Below are 19,468 nucleotides of genomic sequence, written 5' to 3' on the forward strand. Positions count from 1 at the left end.
GGTGTAAAAATTACAGAGAAATATGTGTTTTCTTTGTCTTCTAGTGTGCTTATACAATAGCTAGACCGCTTTATATTTATCTACCGGCATTTTATTTGTTTCTTTAATATCCCATAAATTTTTTTTTTTTAAATGGTCGATAACTAAAAGGAGAGGTCCGGAATTATATTCCTTTTCGGAAATTTTTTTCTCTTGATTCCGGCTGAACTTCTAGGAGCCAATTACAATAGACGTTCTCCTTATATTTTTTTGGGAGTGTTTTGAGCTTTTTCTTTGTTCAGATTTTTTTCGCATTTATTAATTTTGTATTAAACTTTTATAGATTATTAATTCATCTCGTCAACACGAATAAAAAAAGTAAAAAATTATGATCTTTATCCAAATATTTTTTTAAATATCTAAGATAAAGCCCCCAAAGCTCAAAAAATCAAGTTTTGGTCAATAATTTTGTAGTAGTTAGAGAAATTAATTAGGAGTTGGTAGGTTGGATCTTAATTTCTGAACCTTTTATGAAGACTTAGTATTGAGAGTTGCTATATGTACCGACCAAGGAGGAGAGAAATCATACCGACGGCCGCCGGCGGGCAGTCTCCGGCCACCGGACAGCCGATCCAAGCCGTCCAAAAATTCTAAAAAAAAAAACCGATGGGGCTCTCGCGGGAATCAATGGCATCTGAGGAGTGTAGGATGCTTGATCCGAGCTCCCCTTTTTCGTGTATATACACGTATATACATATATACACGAAAAAAGGGTGCTTAGATCAAGCACCCTTCACACCTCGGATGCCATTGATTCTCGCGTGGGCCCCATCGGTTTTTTTTTTAGAATTTTTGGACGGCTCGGATCGGCCGTCTGGTGGCCGGAGACGGCCCGCCGGCGGCCGTCGGTACGATTTCCCTCCCCCATGGTCGGTACTCATAGCTTTTCTGCTTAGTATTTCTCTCACCTTGCCCTGGTTGTGGTATACAGCCATCAATCATTTTATCTTGTGGTCACACATGGTAGGTAAGGTGCACAGCACCGTGCTGCGTACCTTCGAGCTGTCGGATCGTGCATCCGATGGCTCGGACTCATCTCGGCAACCAACAATGAGAGCTGTTCATTGCTAAGATGAGATCCAAGTTTTCGGATGCACGAGCCAACAGCTCGGAGGTGCGCAACACGGTGCTGCGCACACCACTGCACAACATCACCCCAATTCATAAAGTGCTAACATGGGTACCTTTCTGTTTTGGGAAATGAATTCATGTCCAAAAATACCAATGAAACACAGAAACACATCAGTGGCGTAGCCAGAAATCTACTCCAATATAAATTTCATAATAAGCTACCTTAGAATAAGAAAAAAAATGTTCGTGCTAAGAATAAAGAAACACAAACGTATTTACTAAGAAAGTAACTTTTATAGAATATAAAAAACAAACGAATTGCTTGAATTGTCTTGGCGGGTCAAGTCCAAGAGCATTTCACTAAACAAAAGTATTTAGCAATCTTACTCCCATTGTTTTATAATAATTGCTAAAGCACAGAACGCATGGCCCATGATTTAGGCACTTTTGAGTTTTGGACATTATGTGTTAGAGAGTTTTAAATAATAGGTGGCGGCTATTTTTTGCATTAAATATCTTATTTCGCTAGTGTAATGAGTCTAATGACATTGTTCTAATATGTGAAATAAAAAGTGGATAATGAAATGATATTCAGAATATCTTAGAGTGATTAAAATTAAATTTATGAAATACAATTAATAAGACAAAATACAAAAGATACATATCAAAATATAAACTAAAAAAAAATTCAGTCGGGCCCCTAAACTCCCTCTGCCACTGAAACACACTACCCATCTCGCTCATATTTACCATGAGACACCCACTTGCACACGCATATACATTATACAGTGAGAATTAAAAAACATAAAGTCATAAATATGAGGTATGTAATGAATTATAGTGCCCTAATATTTTAATTACTTATTCAATTTTTTTTTTTTATAAACGCAAGGAGCATCTCCAATGGGAGATGTCAATTCCTACGTGAACATTTAACGGTAAAAATTGACACCAAAATTCAATTCAATCTAACAGCCTTCTTTGATGCCAAATACACGTGGATTTGAAGGCAAATCTTCTCATGTCAACTTTGACAGCTACCCTCCTCCATGCCAAATTTCAAAAAATGACCATTTGTATTTTGACATAAGGGTTGGAGAGGAATAATTTAATGTCAAATAAATAGAATTTGACATAAGGGTTGGAGAGTAGGTTTTGATATCAAATCAGAGATGCCAAAATGCTACATCAGCCTTAAAAAAAAATTGGCATCCCCAATTTGAAGTCAAGGGTTGGAGATGCTCTTAGTAAGCTCAAACAACAAGAACCAAAAGTCTAGGGATATAGTCCCTTACAAACAACCAACAGAAAACAACTCAAAATCCCACTTTTAACATTTTAATATTTATTCAATTTATCTTTGATGTTTGAAAGTTTGGTTTATTTCATAACAAAATCCCACTTTTTAACATTTTATTTTTGTTTGGAGAAATAAATTACATAAATAATTACAACTATTGAAGCATGTAATTTTATTTTAGCTCTAACAACTAATTTGGCGGAATGGTAAAATATTTAAAGTAGAGACAATAGATTAAAAAAACTCAGTTGAATATCCTTTGTGTGGACCAAATGATTTAATTTTGTTATCTGTGTGTAAGTGCGTGCACTAAGATGTGTGTATAGATTGATTACGTGCCAATGAGCTCCTAGCTCAGTTGGCATCACTCGGCCTTTCTCAGCGGAGGCCTGGGTTCGAGCCCTATGAGGAGCGGTTGGGGTTCAGGTTGTAGACAATTTTTGGATCCATTGAGGACTAATTTGCTAACTCCCCATAACCCTGTTCATCGGTGCACTAAGAGCTGTAGGGTACAATATTGTATGCATTTATAATTATATATTTTAGTAGGGTTTTTTTTTGTAATATGTACCTCTTGTTGAGAGTCAACATATGACTTTCCATAGATCTAAAATATCATAATGGACTACAGAGTCCTAGAGAATTTCTGAAGGTTTAAGAATGTTATATGGTATTCTAAACAATGGAGAATAATCTAAATCATTCTATAATGTTATACAATGTTCTATATATTTCTGAAGTTTATAGAAGAAAGTACATAGAGTGTTTCAAAAAAATTCAAGAGGATTCTGAAATGTTCAAGATTGTAAAAAACTCTAATAACCCATGTGCATGCTGTCCCTTAGAGACAGGATGTGTGTTGGGCCAATCTAGGGTGTTCGTGCTTGACAACGGACGCTCAGATTGCAACATCAATGGGCAACCGAGATCTATTTGGACGAGATGCAATCTAGGTCGTCTGTTGCCGAGCACGGACGACTCAGATCAAGACAACACGCATGCACCCCGGATTCACATGCTAGACTTGTATAGAGAATTCCGAAATATTGTGAAGATGTGAAAAATGAATGCTATTTATTAGGAGGATTCTAAAAGGAGAGGGTGAGCCATTGGAAATAATCATAGTCATTCATTGACGGGTGGATGGCTATAACTGAATGATGGAGTGACAAGAGAATGAGGGAGGTAAAGAGAAAGCACAAGGGAGAGAGATGGAATGAGATGGAACCTTGTCAGCTTCACCCAGGGTGGTGCACCTCAGTATGCGACCATCGTCACTGGTTTTCCCTGTATTTTTCAAAGAAAGAAATTTTATTCAAGAATTGAATTTTTTTAAAACCCGCCGTGATGTTGCAGAACCTTTTTTGTGCCTTGGCAACCTTGCAAGCCAAACAAACAAGACACAGAACAGGGTAAAGTTTTCTGTACGCATTTGTCCTTGTTTCTTGAATCCAATTTTCTCTTTGCGACGCCCACAAGTCGCATCGCACCTCTCTCTCTCTCTCTCTCTCTCTCTCTCTCTCTCTCTTGCATCCATTCTCTCTGTCTTTTCCTCCCACGCATTCACTCCATTTCTCTTGAAAAATATTCACACATTTGTGTCCTTTGCCTTTGTGTATGGCAACCTTGCAGGGGTGGTTTAAAGGGGGTTGCACATTCATGAAAGGCTGCACCACCCTTGCTAAAGCGGATGAGGTTCCATCTCTCTCCCTCATTCTTTCTCGCTCCCCTCATTCTCGAGGACGTGTTTTACATAACTGGGTTTCCCATAGATGGGAAGCCCGTGACTTGAAGTGATGCAGTTTGTAAAATATTTCTTGGGATGGATTGCGTTGATCCTGACCGCCCATCAACTGTAAAGTTGGAAATGCTGAAAGACTTGTTCACGGTAATTTCCTGAACAAGCTATTGAAGACGAGATTGATTATCATACCCATGCCTATGTGCTCTATGTGATTGGGCGCATGATTGAGCCTGCCTCATACGGGGCTAATGTCACTCTCATGTACCTTGGGGGGACACGTATGTCGTGTTAAGGACTACGCATGGGGAGTTGCACTGTTGGCTCAGGAGGGTGAAAGAGAACAAAACAACAATACTGATGCACCAAGCTTCTTATTCTCTCTCCCTCATTTAGTTAATTCAGTTAAAGGTTGTTCCCAAGATTCAGAGTGCTGACAGTGACAAGAAGTCGACTATATTTGATGGAATCAAGATAAAGAAGATGGGGATGTTTTTGCCTTTTTAATTTATTAACTGCTTTTGTTTGTATCAGGCACGTTGAGTCTAAGTCCAAGGCGAATACTTGGAAGAGGAACAATTGATTGCGCCCATTCGATAATCGTTGAAGTTTACCAAACGGTCGTCAAATTCAATTATTTATTAACCAGACTACAACTAAAGATTTGCATAGTATAGTGAGGAAGTTCGAGTCGATCCACAGAGAGTTCGAATATAGCTTGTTTGGATTAGACATAAGGGTTTCCGGCGTTTAGACGGCCAACTTTTGGTTTTCCTTTGAAAGGTGGAGTAAGACTAGAAATGAGTTTTAACTAAGAATTAAAAACGGCAAGGCAATGGAGTTACTAACGCCCGTAACTTAAGCCATCTAACAATTCTCAACGAAAACACGGTTAAATCGCACGGCATAGGCTATCAACCGGAAGATTTCGCTATGAAAATGGTTAGACTTGATATAGAGTTTGAACAACAAGCTTAACACAAGGCGTGACATAGCTCCCGAAACCATGTGAGCGAGCACATGATCACCGAAGATTAACAACGCCAAGACTTGCATTCAAACTAAATATCAAGGTCAAGAACTAGAAGCAAGGTTTGGAAAGCGAGCAAGTTCTTTGGTTCTTCTGGCAAACACGAGTCAAGACATAGCTCACGGAACCATATGAGCGAGCATATGATCACCGGAGGTTAACATCGACAAGTTTTGTTACATAAAAGGCGAACCACACACATTTACAAACCAAACCTCAAGTCTTAAGTTGAGAAAGGCAAGATTAACCAAAGTCACAAGGAGTTATTCACCCATGGCCAAGCCTTATCGACTACTCACACATAAGGAAAAGACTAGAAGCATGCTAGAATTGGAAAACATGTTTAACCGATAGAACCGAAAATAAACTTAATTTAAAGAAGAATCTAGTCCGTAGCTACAACATTAATACATGACAAATTAAACGAAACCAAATACTTACTTGAGTTTTAAGGAAAATAATCTTGAAAACTTGAGCAACAACAATGGAAAAAGACTACCCTAAGCTAACTACTCTTTTCTAGGAGAGAGGAGAGGGATATTTATACAAAAACCAACTTCCTCTCTCAAAATATCTTAAAAGGTTACCACAAGTAGCAAGTTTCCAAATATGGAAGGTTGAAAAACTGTGAAAATCTGTCAGTAAGCAATCTATATCCATACAACCAAAACGGTTGTATGGATACCAAGATGTTAAGCCTGTGTTGGGAATTCTCCGTAGAAGAGCTGTATGGATACAACCAAAATGGTGTATGGATACGCTGGAAGCTGTCCAAAATATAAGGCCACCGTATGGATACAACCAAAGCGGTTGTATGGATACAGCCTTGTTAACTCCAGAAATGGCCTCTAGCTTCAAAACTTGGCACCCGATGCTTCCGAACTTCACCCGATGCTTCGTATCTTGCTCATTAGAGAACGGTGGCACTTCGCCACTTGGTCTTGGAAGCTCGGACTCCCTCGAGGCATGTCCATGGTGTTCAAACGCGCCTTATTTATACGAATTACCTGAAATACACAAAAACCTACCTTACGTGCAGCATCAAATAAAAACTAGATAAATGCAAGTTAAAACAACATAAAATGGGACTAGTCACACCAAATATCTACAATATTGGGTACCCATCAACAATGCAGCCATTGATGAACTTCACGATCAGAAGAATAAGCGGGCAAGAATTTCCATCTATTCGTCCTCTTCTTCAGCTTCATCCACTTGAGGACTGAGGAAACATAGACAATTTTGTTAGTGATTAATCCCCTTCAATCTGATCCAAGAAAAATCTCACTGCGTAGTGTATAGTTCTCCCACATTAGGCAAGAACTGTAGTGTTACTTTTCGTTACTATTGAAAAGTGATGTAATACAATTTTTATGATTCCATTAGTTAATTATTTTTTTAATGTTTGGTGTACGTGATGAATTATTTTGACCGGATACTAGAATATTAATGAAAGTTGAGGGTTTTTCCTTCTATAATGCTTTGAGCTAGCTAAAATACATATGATAGTAGGCTCCAAGGAGAAAGCCCATGCATATGCATGTAGCTTGGTTCGTTTATAAGTTCCTCCAATTTTTCAGTTGTGTCGTATCTTGAAAGTAGGAAAGTTCAGACTTTGTTTTTGTTGGAATCTCCTCTGTTACTATGAAAACAATAGATTAATCTCCCAATCATTTCAATTGAGTGTAGGTCCAAATGGTTTTATACTATGAAAACAATAGATGTGTTACTTTTACATTCAAAATAAGCTAAATCTAGTGGCCTCATTGAATTCACTTCGAGGACTCTTTATTAGTGAACCATATATGCATGATTTTTAGATGGTTGAGTGTATGGATCGACCTGTCCATGCCTCGATATACGAACTATGTGGGACACACGGCCCTCTGTTTTCATTTGATAGAAAGAAGAGATATCAAATGAAATGAAGGTGATTAAAAAAAAAAAAATGAAATGAAGGAACCAAAGTGCGATACACGACACTCCTTTTTCATTTGATAAAAAGAAAAGAAAGGACCCAGTAGCACCGTCCACACACAATGTACCGCGCATGGCTTCTAGTCTTGTACCTCGTGGTACAACATCCCTCCATTGCTTGGACCTTCCATTTCCCTTTTCTCTTCATAACTACTCCAACAAACAAAGAGAAGCGAAATAACATTGCTCGTCTTTGGAACATTTGAAAAGTCATGAAATGCAGTCAATTAATCACTTGGCCTACGATATCACCTAAATTCCAGCCATTTTATGTACATGATCTGGTAGACCTTTCTCAACGAAAAAGAAAAGGATGGTTGCTGAAACATATAAACCACATTTTGTGAACTTGTGATAGCGCTGCCCCTGCATCAAGAGCCAATCATCAGGATTCTAATTTTCTCTTTCCAAAAATGCACCAAGCAGCAAGATCACACTTCTTTTCGAACCACCTAACTGCTACTTTTGGAGAGCAGCAAACCTTTCATTTCTTTGTAGTCTTTCAGCTTGAATACAGGAACCCACAATGACACAATGATCAAAAGACTCATAAACTAATACAAGTACCACCTGCAGCCTTGACAAGCTCTATAAATGAATACAAGTACTGACAACATTTGTCTACTATAGGTAAAGAAGCTCACACACGATATATTACAGTTACATTTGTGCCACCTCAATGCAATATACACCCGCCAAAATCTAAAAAGGGATTGAATGGTAATGTGCTGCTGCGGCCTTCTTTTTTTAACATCAATGATAAGGCGCTGGCATGCTGTACCTTGTATATGATGAAAGTAAACAGGATTTATGGGGACACTTCTTATACACCTAGTAAAATAACTACATCAGAGAGAGAGAGAGAGAGAGAGAGAGAGAGAGAGATTACGTGGAGCTACAGTAGTGTAGGAAAAGAATACTGCAAATTGCAGGAACTATTCACAAGAAGTAAATAGATACTCCCCATCTACCTAAATGGCAATAACCAGAGAGCCGAAACCCTAAGAAGCTTCAAGAATCACAATATTCGAACACTTGATCTCAATGCAATGGCAGTCCTAGAAAGTATATTACGAATCACTCCAGCTGTCGGCATCATCATCATCACTTCCAGCAAATGCCTATTTCAAAAAGCGCACGGAATTTCCAATGTTAAATGCATCCTATTACAACCGATGCAAAGAATTATGTACGCGATTAAACTGTAATAGAGATGGAGGGAGAGAGACCTGGCGAATGGCATTAGCTTTCTCCAAAATGGCAGCAACTTTTAGATTGGTTTTAGGACCCTGAATGCTAGGTCTCGTCAAGGCCGCAGGTTTCAAATTGAAAGACTGATGAAACCAACACCGAATTCCATCATCAGCACAAACATATTTATGTCATACAACAACTGCAACATACTCTAAATGCAATATGTGTTTGTGTGTGCATGGGGGCTGTTAATTTTACCTTGGTTCGTATTTGTTTCAGTAATGAATCTCTTTCTTCGATCTGCTCTCCAACATGAGACTGAACTTGTTCCGTTACCTTCCTCAACTGCACAACTCACCGTTAAAGCACGCCCCACTCTTGATATTGTGCGCATTAACAAAACAGGCAAAAATAAGAAAACCAAAACCATTACCTTGCTTTTGTCATGGGCCACGACAGCATCGATGAGAGGATTTCGAGGTCGTGGAAGTTTCGTCGGCCGATTACCATTTGGATTTCCATCTTCAGAAGGCGGAAGTGGAGTGAACATACTCAATGACCAAGTAGTTTGTTCCTCTGAATGCAATAAAACATTATGCGGCCGATGAACCTGCATCATTGGTGGTGAAAATGTAGTTTCTAGAGGATTTATCGCTTTCCCCTCCGAAACTACAGATGTACCCTGAAGTTTATCATCCTTCAAACTTCTTTCTGGCGCTAATTCATGCGAAGGATGGTCCAGTTCCTCTGGTATAAACTTCAGAGGATTTGCCGGAACTGCATCTTGAATATTGGTTGCTGGTGATAGTGAATTTGTACTAGGTTGTGCTGTTTCTCCCTCAGAAGCACCGAAACCATGTTCTGACCTCACCCCACATACGGTTAGCGGTACCAAGAATGGATTCGTGGATTGGGGTCTACCTGAAGTTGGGATATCAAGCTCACCGTTTGTACCTTGCAATGATAATGGATTGGAATGCATCATATCGCCCGCTAAGTTCTCATAACTATGTTGAGAATTCTCACCTTTGGAAGCTGAGAGTTGCAAAAATGGAATTGAAGGTTGGGCAATCTCATCCACTGCAGCTAGATGGCCCAGTTGAGTGTTGTCATCAGCTGTAGACATCAATAATGGCGGAAACGAACCACAATTAAGTTCTCCCAAATCTCTTTTCGAAGTTAGGGAAGCATGTTGGACCTTCCCTATTCTCCACTGCATTGGAGGAAGAGGTGGTAATGGGGGCATCTCATCCAAATTGATTTGAGATACCTCAGGAAGCTGGCCAAAAGAAGGTGGAGCTGAAAATGATAGCTCCTTTGCTTTATTAGAGACATCAACTTGCGGTAAAAACTCTAACACTGAAGGTTCGCTCGGAGGATGTGCTACACAAAATCCGAATGAAGCATCATCTTGGTTTGGAGATTGCATCAACTCCATCACTGGATCAGACGTTGCTTTGTCTGGATTGAGAGATTCCACATCCAATCGATCATCTTGTTCAACCTTTTGCTCCACAGGAGCTTTTAGCTCCACAATATGATGGCTACGTGAAGATGCAGCATCTTCTGCATTCTGAACAACAATAATCTCATGGGAAGATTTTGATTCTGAATCTTGGCCGCAGCGGTATGCCACATCATATTGATCTTTTTGCAAATCAGACTTTTGTTCCAAAGGAGGTCTGAGCTCTGCAATAGGAGAGTCATATGAAGATACATCATCTTCTGCATCCTCAACAATATTAATCTGCTTAGCATATTTCGATTCTGATAGTTGGTCATGTTGATCGTAAGACAGTGGGACGGTGGAAGCATAAACAGTCTGTAAACTGTTTCTCGGTAGCTCATTAACAGTTGGCACATCATCTTGGTCACAGCAGGATGCCACATCAAATTGATCATCTTGTAACTCAACCTTTTGATCATCTTCTGCATCCTCAAGTAAATTACTGAGCTGAGCAGATTTCAATTCCGATTGTTGGTCATGAAGATCCGAAGACAAGGAGACAGTAGCAGCATCAACAATCTGCAAGCTTCTGGATGGTGCAGCCATAGCCGGGTCAGGAACATTACTGAGAACTTCCGAATTGGACTCATCACAAGAGACCGTACTTAACATAACAGAGTCCAAAAATGATAAAGCGACCCCTTGTTGATCCACCTCTTTTTCTGAGCCAGATTCTTGAAAATGCTCTTGAGAATAAAGCTCGTTGATTTCCATACCATTTGCATGTAAATCCTGAACAATAGGATTAGATTCTTCCTGCAATTTTGTGGGACTTCCGGATAAAGCTTTTCCTTCACCCCCATTACAATCAATATAAGCGCTGGCAACAGCTTCATCAGCCAACCCCTCTGAAAGAACAGATTCAATTGTGGCGTCATCTAGACACACAGCAGGAACAGGTGGAGGATCTGGAGAGTTTTGTAGATCTGACGGCAATTCAAGGTCAGCAGCATCCTCCCCAAATATATGTGTATAACGGAGAGATTCACCAATTTCTTCATCATCTGCTGCATTGGTAGCCTTATCAAGATTTTCCTCCTCATAATTATGAAAACCCACATCCGCTGAATCAAGTTCAAGAGTGGGATCAGTTTCTGATATTCCTGGAAACTGTTGCTTTGTTATATCAGTAGCCTGTGGACTATATACTTCAGGGATTGAGCTAGTTTCTCTCTCTCCAGACAATGGAGGAACATCATCTGCTTCAGAAACTATGCCATCAGGCTTAATGTATGGATGCCAAGTTTCCAGTTCTGAAGCAACTGAACGCGATGGATTGTCAATGAAAATTTCCGGACATTCATCTTCTCCATATTCTGCTTGAACCACATTATCCAACAAATTTTCACTGATTTGCTTTCCAGAAGAATGAGATAAAACATGTGAATTCTCGTTATCTAACTTGCACACAAAATGGTTTTCAGAGGACAGTTCAGGGAGAAAATCATATCTTGTTTGGGATGGACCATCAGAGCAACTAGAAGCGCAGGGTTCATTATCACCCAGACATGCTGTATTTTCATCTCGACCAAGATATCCAGTGTTAAGTTCGTTGTGTGTAGAATATATTTCATCTGATTCTAGTCCCACTGATTCACCTTCCATTGAAATTTTTCCTGAATTTACAGGTAAATTAGTTGAATCAGAAAGACAGAAACTAGATACCCCGGTACAAACACCATTGGAGACCATGCGCTCTGCAGCTTGGTCAGATGAAACACTCTCAGCTTCACGAGATCCAGTAGATGGAAGAATATTAGCTGAAACATCACCATCAGATGGTGCATTCTCGGCTGAGTTGCTCAGAGAATCAGAACATGAGAAACTAGATAATCCTTTTCTGGATGAGCTGTTCTCGTCATCTGTGGCAGTAGAGTTTTCTATTGATTGGGAATCTGAAAAATGAGCTTGAAGATACTGTAGTTCCACATTTGCATCAGAATTCATCACCACATTCTCTGTATTCAAGCTATGCAGACCGTTCTTGGCTCTACACTCGGTATCTGTTTCCATCTCTGAATCCATGTTTGTAAGGGCATCCATGTAATTCTCTACTTCACTTGCAATATCATCAGATTGGTAACCATCCACACTGCTTTCTATTTTCCTTTCCCTGTCAGCTACAATTCCCTTCTCATATTCATCTTCATGAACAGTATCTGTTTCAGAAATATGGGTTGGGTTTGGCACTTCTAAAATTCCGTAATCGCCCTCCTCATTTAACTCATCGATGGAATAGTTTCGTCTAGTCTTCTCTGCATCAGGAGACGACCGTGGGCTTCTCTTTCTCCATGGTAATTCTTTCCCAGGATTCACTGTACTGATTTCAAGTATTTGAATCCCTGATTCCTCATTACTATTGGATGGCAATCTTAACGGAGATGAGTGGACAGAGATATCGCGAACATTATGATCTGGTGTAGAAGTCTTCAAGAATTTCTCCATGTAACTTTTCCCAGTCTTTGAGTCAAATGGAAATCCATTCAGCCTTCGCTTCAATTTCACACGGCGTGAAGGGTCACTAATATAATCCTCAACGCTCTCCTCCATAAATAATTGATGCAGCCTGCATTAGCAATGAATCTGTAATTGATATTTTACAGATAAACATGGTGCATTGAAACAATCGAAACGAAACTCATGCACCAATACAGATTTACTGGTCTCACTTGGCATGTGATACTGGTAGAACCTCCGGGGTTTCTCCATTCCTCCAGCGTGATCCTTTCTTCTGCCAAAGGTAAAGAAGAAGTTCAAGTCTTAAACCTATATTCACAAGCTTTTAGCAGAAGACGACTGAGCTGATTCAAAGCCACAAACAGAAGTGACAGTTCTAGATTGATGGTACAAATAAGATGCAGAATTGAGGCATATAACCATTACATGGAGATTAGATAGCATCAACGTACAAGGTATAAAACTCAAATTTGTTAAAAGATCAGAAGATACATTCCAGACTATCAATAACAAAACAAGAAATGAGTTTATAACTTTATCCTAACCAAGTTCGTAATCTTTATTGGTTTTACTAAACAAATGATACCATTATGTTGCAGATGGCGATTGATGGTAAGTCTCGAGTTATGAGTCATATGTCTAGAGAGACCAGACCAGACCAGGCCGGCAGGCTTAACCTTAAGTAATGCCTCAATATAGCTACCACAAGTCTACCATACAAGGAGAGCCTCAACATTCAACACAATATGTAGGATGCCTTGAAGGACTGAAGGACCAAACAGTTCTTGAAAGATGGCTCGACCAGGTGTCATAAGCCTGCATTACTTCTTTAACATTTTATCTACCCACCGTGTAGGGACCATCAATCATGCCCTCAAGAAAGGTAGATATGAGTTTCATTAGCACCCCAATGTTACAAAAGTGATTTATATCAGTATATGCCGCTAAATGCCCAAGGGGTGCAAATGTCTACATAACCATCAATCAGTTTCAGTGGTGATCTTTAGTTTACCACCTCTCCAGTGAGAGGAAACCAAGTCTTCACTCCAATTATAAGTAACTGCATAGATGTAACATATCAAATCCTTCGGATGTGGAAGCCTTTTCCCCGACTGGTTCGGAATTAAAGTTAAAACTCAAAAACTAGAATGGACACTATTAATGATAACTACATAACAAAAAATTGTACAACCTCTGCAGTCCCCAGAGAGAGAGAGAGAGACCTTAGCTTTGCGGATTTTCTTTTCCCTATGAACTTCTGCTTTTGTCATTCCAGAGGATAATGACTCTACTTTAAAGAATGATGGATCAGTGTAGCGCTTCAAACAGGCTCCAGCACCCGCAACATCAAACCTGTCAAAACAATGTAAATCAAGATAGATTTCATTCAATAAGAGGGATATGCATTTCTCAATCTGACACAGCCCCAGTACGCCTGTTTCAAAAAGTCATACTTGTCTAGAAGGAATAACCGAGGTGGACCCCGACATTCTTCATAGGAGTCCATAACAAATCGAGGTAGATCTCCCCGCGTGATCAGATTTTGATCCATACGTAAATTAGGATGCCATTCAACACCTGCAATAACAAAATATCCACATCACCATTACCATTACCTCTGACATGTCATATAAGCCCTTCCTTAGTTGATGTCCAGACAAGAGAAGTGGTAATTAGTAGACTAAATGACAGTACTTCAAGGATTAATATAAGCATAATCAATCTTGGGAAGTTCAGCTGACAAAAATAGAAATCAAAAAATTGGTGGACTGGATACTGGACAAAATTACCATGAGTAAGTATTCAATTGATGGTTTCCACCAAGGATGCAATATTTTAAATGAGCACTTGTGCTAGGAAAGAATTCTAACCAGGATCATAAAAGAACAAAGATGGACTGGTTTGGGAGAGGAATGCCTTCTCAATTGAAGGAAAATCTGTCTCAAGCTGTTGAACACGAACCATTAGACCATGGCCTCTTGCAGCAGTAGCCATCACTTCTTCATGCAAATCATGAAATATTTCCGCAGCAAACCTTCAGAGCTCAAGAAACCAATATATGAGATTCAACAGATTAGAACTCTACATATTAAGTAGAACAGGCATGAATTGAGTGGGTTGTGACCACAAAATTAGGCTCACGGATCAGATTGAAAGACGAGACATAGCCTTAGTGTGCATGAATTTAACAAAATTTGAATGGGAACCACAAGTGATGATCAGTTAAGAAGGACCAAGCGACAGTTGCTATTATCTTGACCATAGTGAGATTCTTGGTGCAAAGAGTTGAGACATCATAGATCACATGCTTGTTTCCAGGTGCATTATGCATCACAGTTACAATGGAGCATGCAAATATTCAACATATCACGAGAAAAGTAAATTCCATACTAATGGAACATAGAAGCATATCTCATGTTGCATGCTCATCAAATATTGTACGATAAATCCACATCTGTGACATCATGTCACAAAATCATGATTCTCATATGAGTTCAAATACATAGAAATTATCAGGTTATGCCAGAAAAGGGGCTCATAAAAGCTCAGTTTTGTACAAGTGAAGAAGCCAAACTCTAGCCAACTTGGCCACTTAAGGTACCAGAAGATGGCAGCCTAGGGCTGCTTCAGCAAACCCATCTCTTAGCAGCTCAGTTAGTTCAAATTCCAAACATCAATAAACAAGGGAGCTGAACTAGTAGACAATTGACCGCCAGCATACTATGCTCATTGTATAAAAAAGCAATGTAAACAGCAGCACAAAGATTCATTATAAAAACATATACGCATACTCCAGAGAATTTGACCCTGACAGTGAAATCTATCCGGGTGAAACAGACTCCGAGGCCAGTATCAACCCTAACAGAAGCATCCCAACAAACTCATACGAAAGAAAATCCCGCAAAATTTTCAACTCATTAACTTCTGTCAGAAGAATTAAAATACACAACAATCAAATGCAAAAATGCGGTTTACCAAAAACATAACTTTGATTTCCCCGCATTAATTTCAACACATGTCATGCCAAACCTTCCCATGGCATCCACAAAAACCGTCTATTTCTTTGTTTTCTCAGTTTCATTTCGTTATTCTTTACTGCCCCTTCTTTCCAAATTCAGGAATGCAGGCCTCTCGGAGAACCAAACTCCCAATCCAAATTTCGTGGATAGTTTTGCATCCTAGTTGTACTAATTAACAAGCTCAAGTCTTCTCATGCAGTCATCCTAAAATAAAATTCCCGAAAATAGAAATGAAATTATCCCTAAATCTACTAATTCGGTACTGATTCCTACAAAACAACCAGAATCAAACTTCCATTAAATGTCAAGTCCTACCAAACCCTAAACCTTCCACTTCCAACAGATCTCATACTTATTCCCAAGCAAAATTCACCTCGATTGTCCGATTACCACTAGACAAGTCTAATTCAGTCCTAATTACATAGCATTCACTCAAATTCAAAGCTTAATAGTAGTACCAATTCAAAACAGACAATTCAACCAAGTAGAAGAAGAAACCAAGAGAGAGAGAGAGAGAGAGAGAGAGGGACTAACTCGGCGAGGTCGCCGAGCTGGCGCAGGACGCCGACGAGGCCGGCCATGGCGACGCCTTCGAGGAGGGCCTCGGGATCATCCTTGTCGGCTTCCCTGTACAGCTCCGGATCAGCCAAGCTGTACTCGTTCCGTATCTGGTACCGCGTCAATGGCATTTCTCTTTAAGTTTTGCAATAAACCCTAGCTCTCTTCAGCTTCTCTATCCTAACTTCAACTCGTACATTACATTTCCCACCATGAATCACCTGCTGAATGTATACGTATAACGTAATTTTGTATGTATATGTCGATCGAGAGAGAGAGGATAGATTTTTATGCTATAATTGGGCTTGGGGAGCGGTGGCAATGAATATGCAGGGACAGACAGGATGAGAGAGAGAGAGAGAGAGAGAGAGAGAGACTCTGGTGTTTACTGTGGGAGTGAAAAACGAAATTAAGCTCTGGAATTAGTTTAGTGGGGAATGAAAGAAGCCTAAAATACGCCTGGAATGTATAGAGCGGGCATCGTGCCGGGTTACGTGGCCCCTCGTTGTATGGAATCATGTAGGAGCATCTCAAAGTGTATGCTTTCAACAAAAATACATAGTGACGTAGTATTCCCTCCGTTTCAATTCGTTTGCTCATTGTAATATTTCGTTCCAATTCGTTTGCTTATTGTAGTATTCCGTCCGTCTCAATTTGTTCGTGCATTACGAATTTTTTTTTATTTTATTAGCTCAAAATCTTTGGATTGATAAGTGTTTAGATATCAAGAAATACCCCCTTTGATTTGTGTCAAACTTAGTATTTATTTCCACTCAAAACTAAAAGGGTAAAATTTGAAACTTTGGCAATTAGGTGGTTGCTAATTTTGAAAAATTGTAAACAATTTAGAACAGCTTAAAAGAAAATGTGAGCAAATAAAATGGGACAGATGAAGTAAATTTTTTTGTAGTGTGATTAGAGCTGCAAACCAACTTTACTCATTAAGACGAATAATTGAGCGAGTTGCTCAAGTTTTGAGCCCGCGTAGTACACAAGTCAAGCTTAACTCTCCAAAGATCAACTTGACTTATGTGTATAGGTTCTTTCAGTAAATGAATCGGACTTGGATCTTACAAATGAGCCGAGTTCAAACTAAAGTTTATGCTCGAGCTCGAACATTACAAAATTTGCTTTGCTTGCATGGTTTGTTTGCACCGCTAAGGGCGACCATAGGAAGTTAGGAACTCTTAACTCGTCCCGGATTCTATCAGGGACGGACATAGAAAAGATTAGTGGAGTCGAAATCTTATCTAAAATCATGCATGGAAATATTTTATAATAATAATAAGGAAATTCAGTACTTAATTGTTACAAATCCATAATCGATGAGTTCTCGCATTAAAGTCACACATGTAAGAGTTATTATCGATGTCTTTTTCATTGCGTACGACAACGATTTATTCATTGATCCCCATCAACCGGGCTATAGATTCTTCACAAAATATATAGTGGAAGAGAAATGCTATGGTGGTCACCAACATTTTGTGGGGACTTTAGGAATTATGTCTTTGTAAGGCCTTGGTTATACATATCATTGGTCTTGATTATGCTTGTAATGATCGATTATGTAAAAAATTACGGTGTTTTCAAAATAACCGGAAACACCATAGCATCATCCTATTTGGTGAAACGCTTGGAGCAATTTTATGACTTATTTAGCGTGTATAATATTGCTAGTTTAGTCGAGTCAAACTTGCAAATTAAGTTTCAAATATAGTGCAATAATACAAAATCTTAAATTGAGTGGGCCTCTCCCCCTCTGTGTTTTCTAGGTTTGTGAGATGTCAATTACACATAAGTTTCTATCAACGTCCCGCCGATCGAGAACTAGTAGTCATTGCATTGCTTGATGGTAAATATTTTCTCTTTTAGAAAACAAATGGAGAATTCGACCAACTTATACGCATCTCACTTATTTTGGTATGTGAAATTTTTAACGAGAAAAAGAAACTTTACAAGTTATCTTATCGATAATGAGACTCGAACCTGTGAACTTTGAAAAAACAAGCCATTTACTTATTGTCATGTTCTCACTTGACGCACGTATTGCTTGTTAGTACCTCTTAATAGCTACTCTAATTGCCTCTCATCAATATTTTTTTTTTGCTTTTTGTTTTTTTAAATTGTGAGCTAAAAGAGTGTGTTGTCAAATCAAATGTAAATGTGGACACCATAAGAAGGAAGTAATCAACGGAAGAGATCATTTCGATGGTATTGACAGAATGACAGTTGACTTATACTGTATATTGTAGTGATAGGCCCACGTCGTGAATAGGTGACCAAGCGTGATTGTGTGGTTTCATGAATTCATGGCTTTCCATATTAAAGTCCATGTTCACAATTTTCTATTACACGAGTAGTAGTTGTCTAAATACAATTTAATACTACAGTAGTTATTACCAGAAAAAAGCATGAATTATATATATAGTTATATGATTAGGGTTTAAGCTAAAGCTTCCACATGGACCCCACTTGTGGAAGTATCTCTGTGTCTCACACATCAGCAAAGTTGTTTTATCAGGTATTAGGTTTCTACCCACTTTTTTCTAACGGTCAGGGTGTCTAGGTCAATTTATAGGTATTTTAATTCATGTTCACTGGTTTGATCAAAAGCTGATTATCCACGCTGTGATTAAAAAAATTGCATTAAATTATTTTTTTGCAGTCTGTTCTAAAAAATCGAACCCAGGTCAACTTGTGTAGTGAGCAAATCCACCAACCAACCAGACTAACTTTTAGAACTTACTTTTTCCTTTTATAATAAAATAAAAGAGTGGACAAACAAATTTATGAGTATTTTAAGCTTTTTCCCAAAAGGCCAAAATGGGATGGTGTCTCATTGCTTAAAAATCACTCCAAGAGATTTTGAAGATTTTGAAATGCACTAAGAATCACTATTTCTAAATATGCAAATAGGTCACTTCACATATTCGCCAGGGAGTATTACACTCACCACCACATAGGCATCTATAGAGAATCATACTGTACCTACGTCGAGGCTACAGCTACTATTCCACCATATTCCACTAGTGCTAAACGGTATATATGCTCGAACGCAAACTCGATCAATGAGCAATGAACCCCAAATACTTATCTAGGTACTCATTGATCCATTCGGTGATAAGGATCACTATTGCTGAGGTAACATATGACTAATTTATGGAGCAAAATAAAGTAATTGATTTTTACTCTCTCCGTTTTTATAACCATACTTTTTTTTATGTCATTTCGTTATGCGAATCTGCAAAATCACCTTTTTCACATGTGATTCCCAATGTCTGTGGAGGTACGTACGTACCCTATCGTTAAAGAAGCAAGAGGACACTGAGCTAGGAAACTATCATCGTGCACCTTTTGTCTGGTGAGGATTCTTCCGAATTTCTGAATGGTTGAATTCTTTTCCAAGAGTAGATGAATTGGTTGGCCTGTCAAAAGTTTCACTGGATGCTTTCAGTTTTTTCCTTTCCAATCAACTGTCCTTCCTGGCTTCTTCCTTTCAACACAGCCTTTTTGTTTTTCTTCATTTGAGAGTGGTTAGTTTCGTTTTTCTTTGTCGACAAACGACTACCACATA

General features: G+C 38.9%; 1 protein-coding gene across 1 annotated transcript; it reads right to left on the reverse strand.

Moving 5' to 3' along the window:
• Positions 1-7,713: 7,713 nt before the first annotated feature.
• On the reverse strand, positions 7,714-16,328 carry LOC131326116 (protein SCAR2). The gene is made up of 9 exons (XM_058358721.1): positions 15,871-16,328; positions 14,188-14,351; positions 13,771-13,894; positions 13,540-13,669; positions 12,529-12,590; positions 8,786-12,425; positions 8,611-8,697; positions 8,388-8,492; positions 7,714-8,279 (listed from the first exon to the last, which is right to left on the reverse strand). The coding sequence occupies exons 1-9, from the start codon at positions 16,023-16,025 to the stop codon at positions 8,229-8,231; spliced, it is 4,518 nt and encodes a 1,505-aa protein (XP_058214704.1). The 5' UTR covers positions 16,026-16,328; the 3' UTR covers positions 7,714-8,228.
• Positions 16,329-19,468: the final 3,140 nt, after the last annotated feature.

Source organism: Rhododendron vialii, chromosome 5a (genome assembly GCF_030253575.1).
Source record: "Rhododendron vialii isolate Sample 1 chromosome 5a, ASM3025357v1".
Lineage (NCBI taxonomy): Eukaryota > Viridiplantae > Streptophyta > Magnoliopsida > Ericales > Ericaceae > Rhododendron > Rhododendron vialii.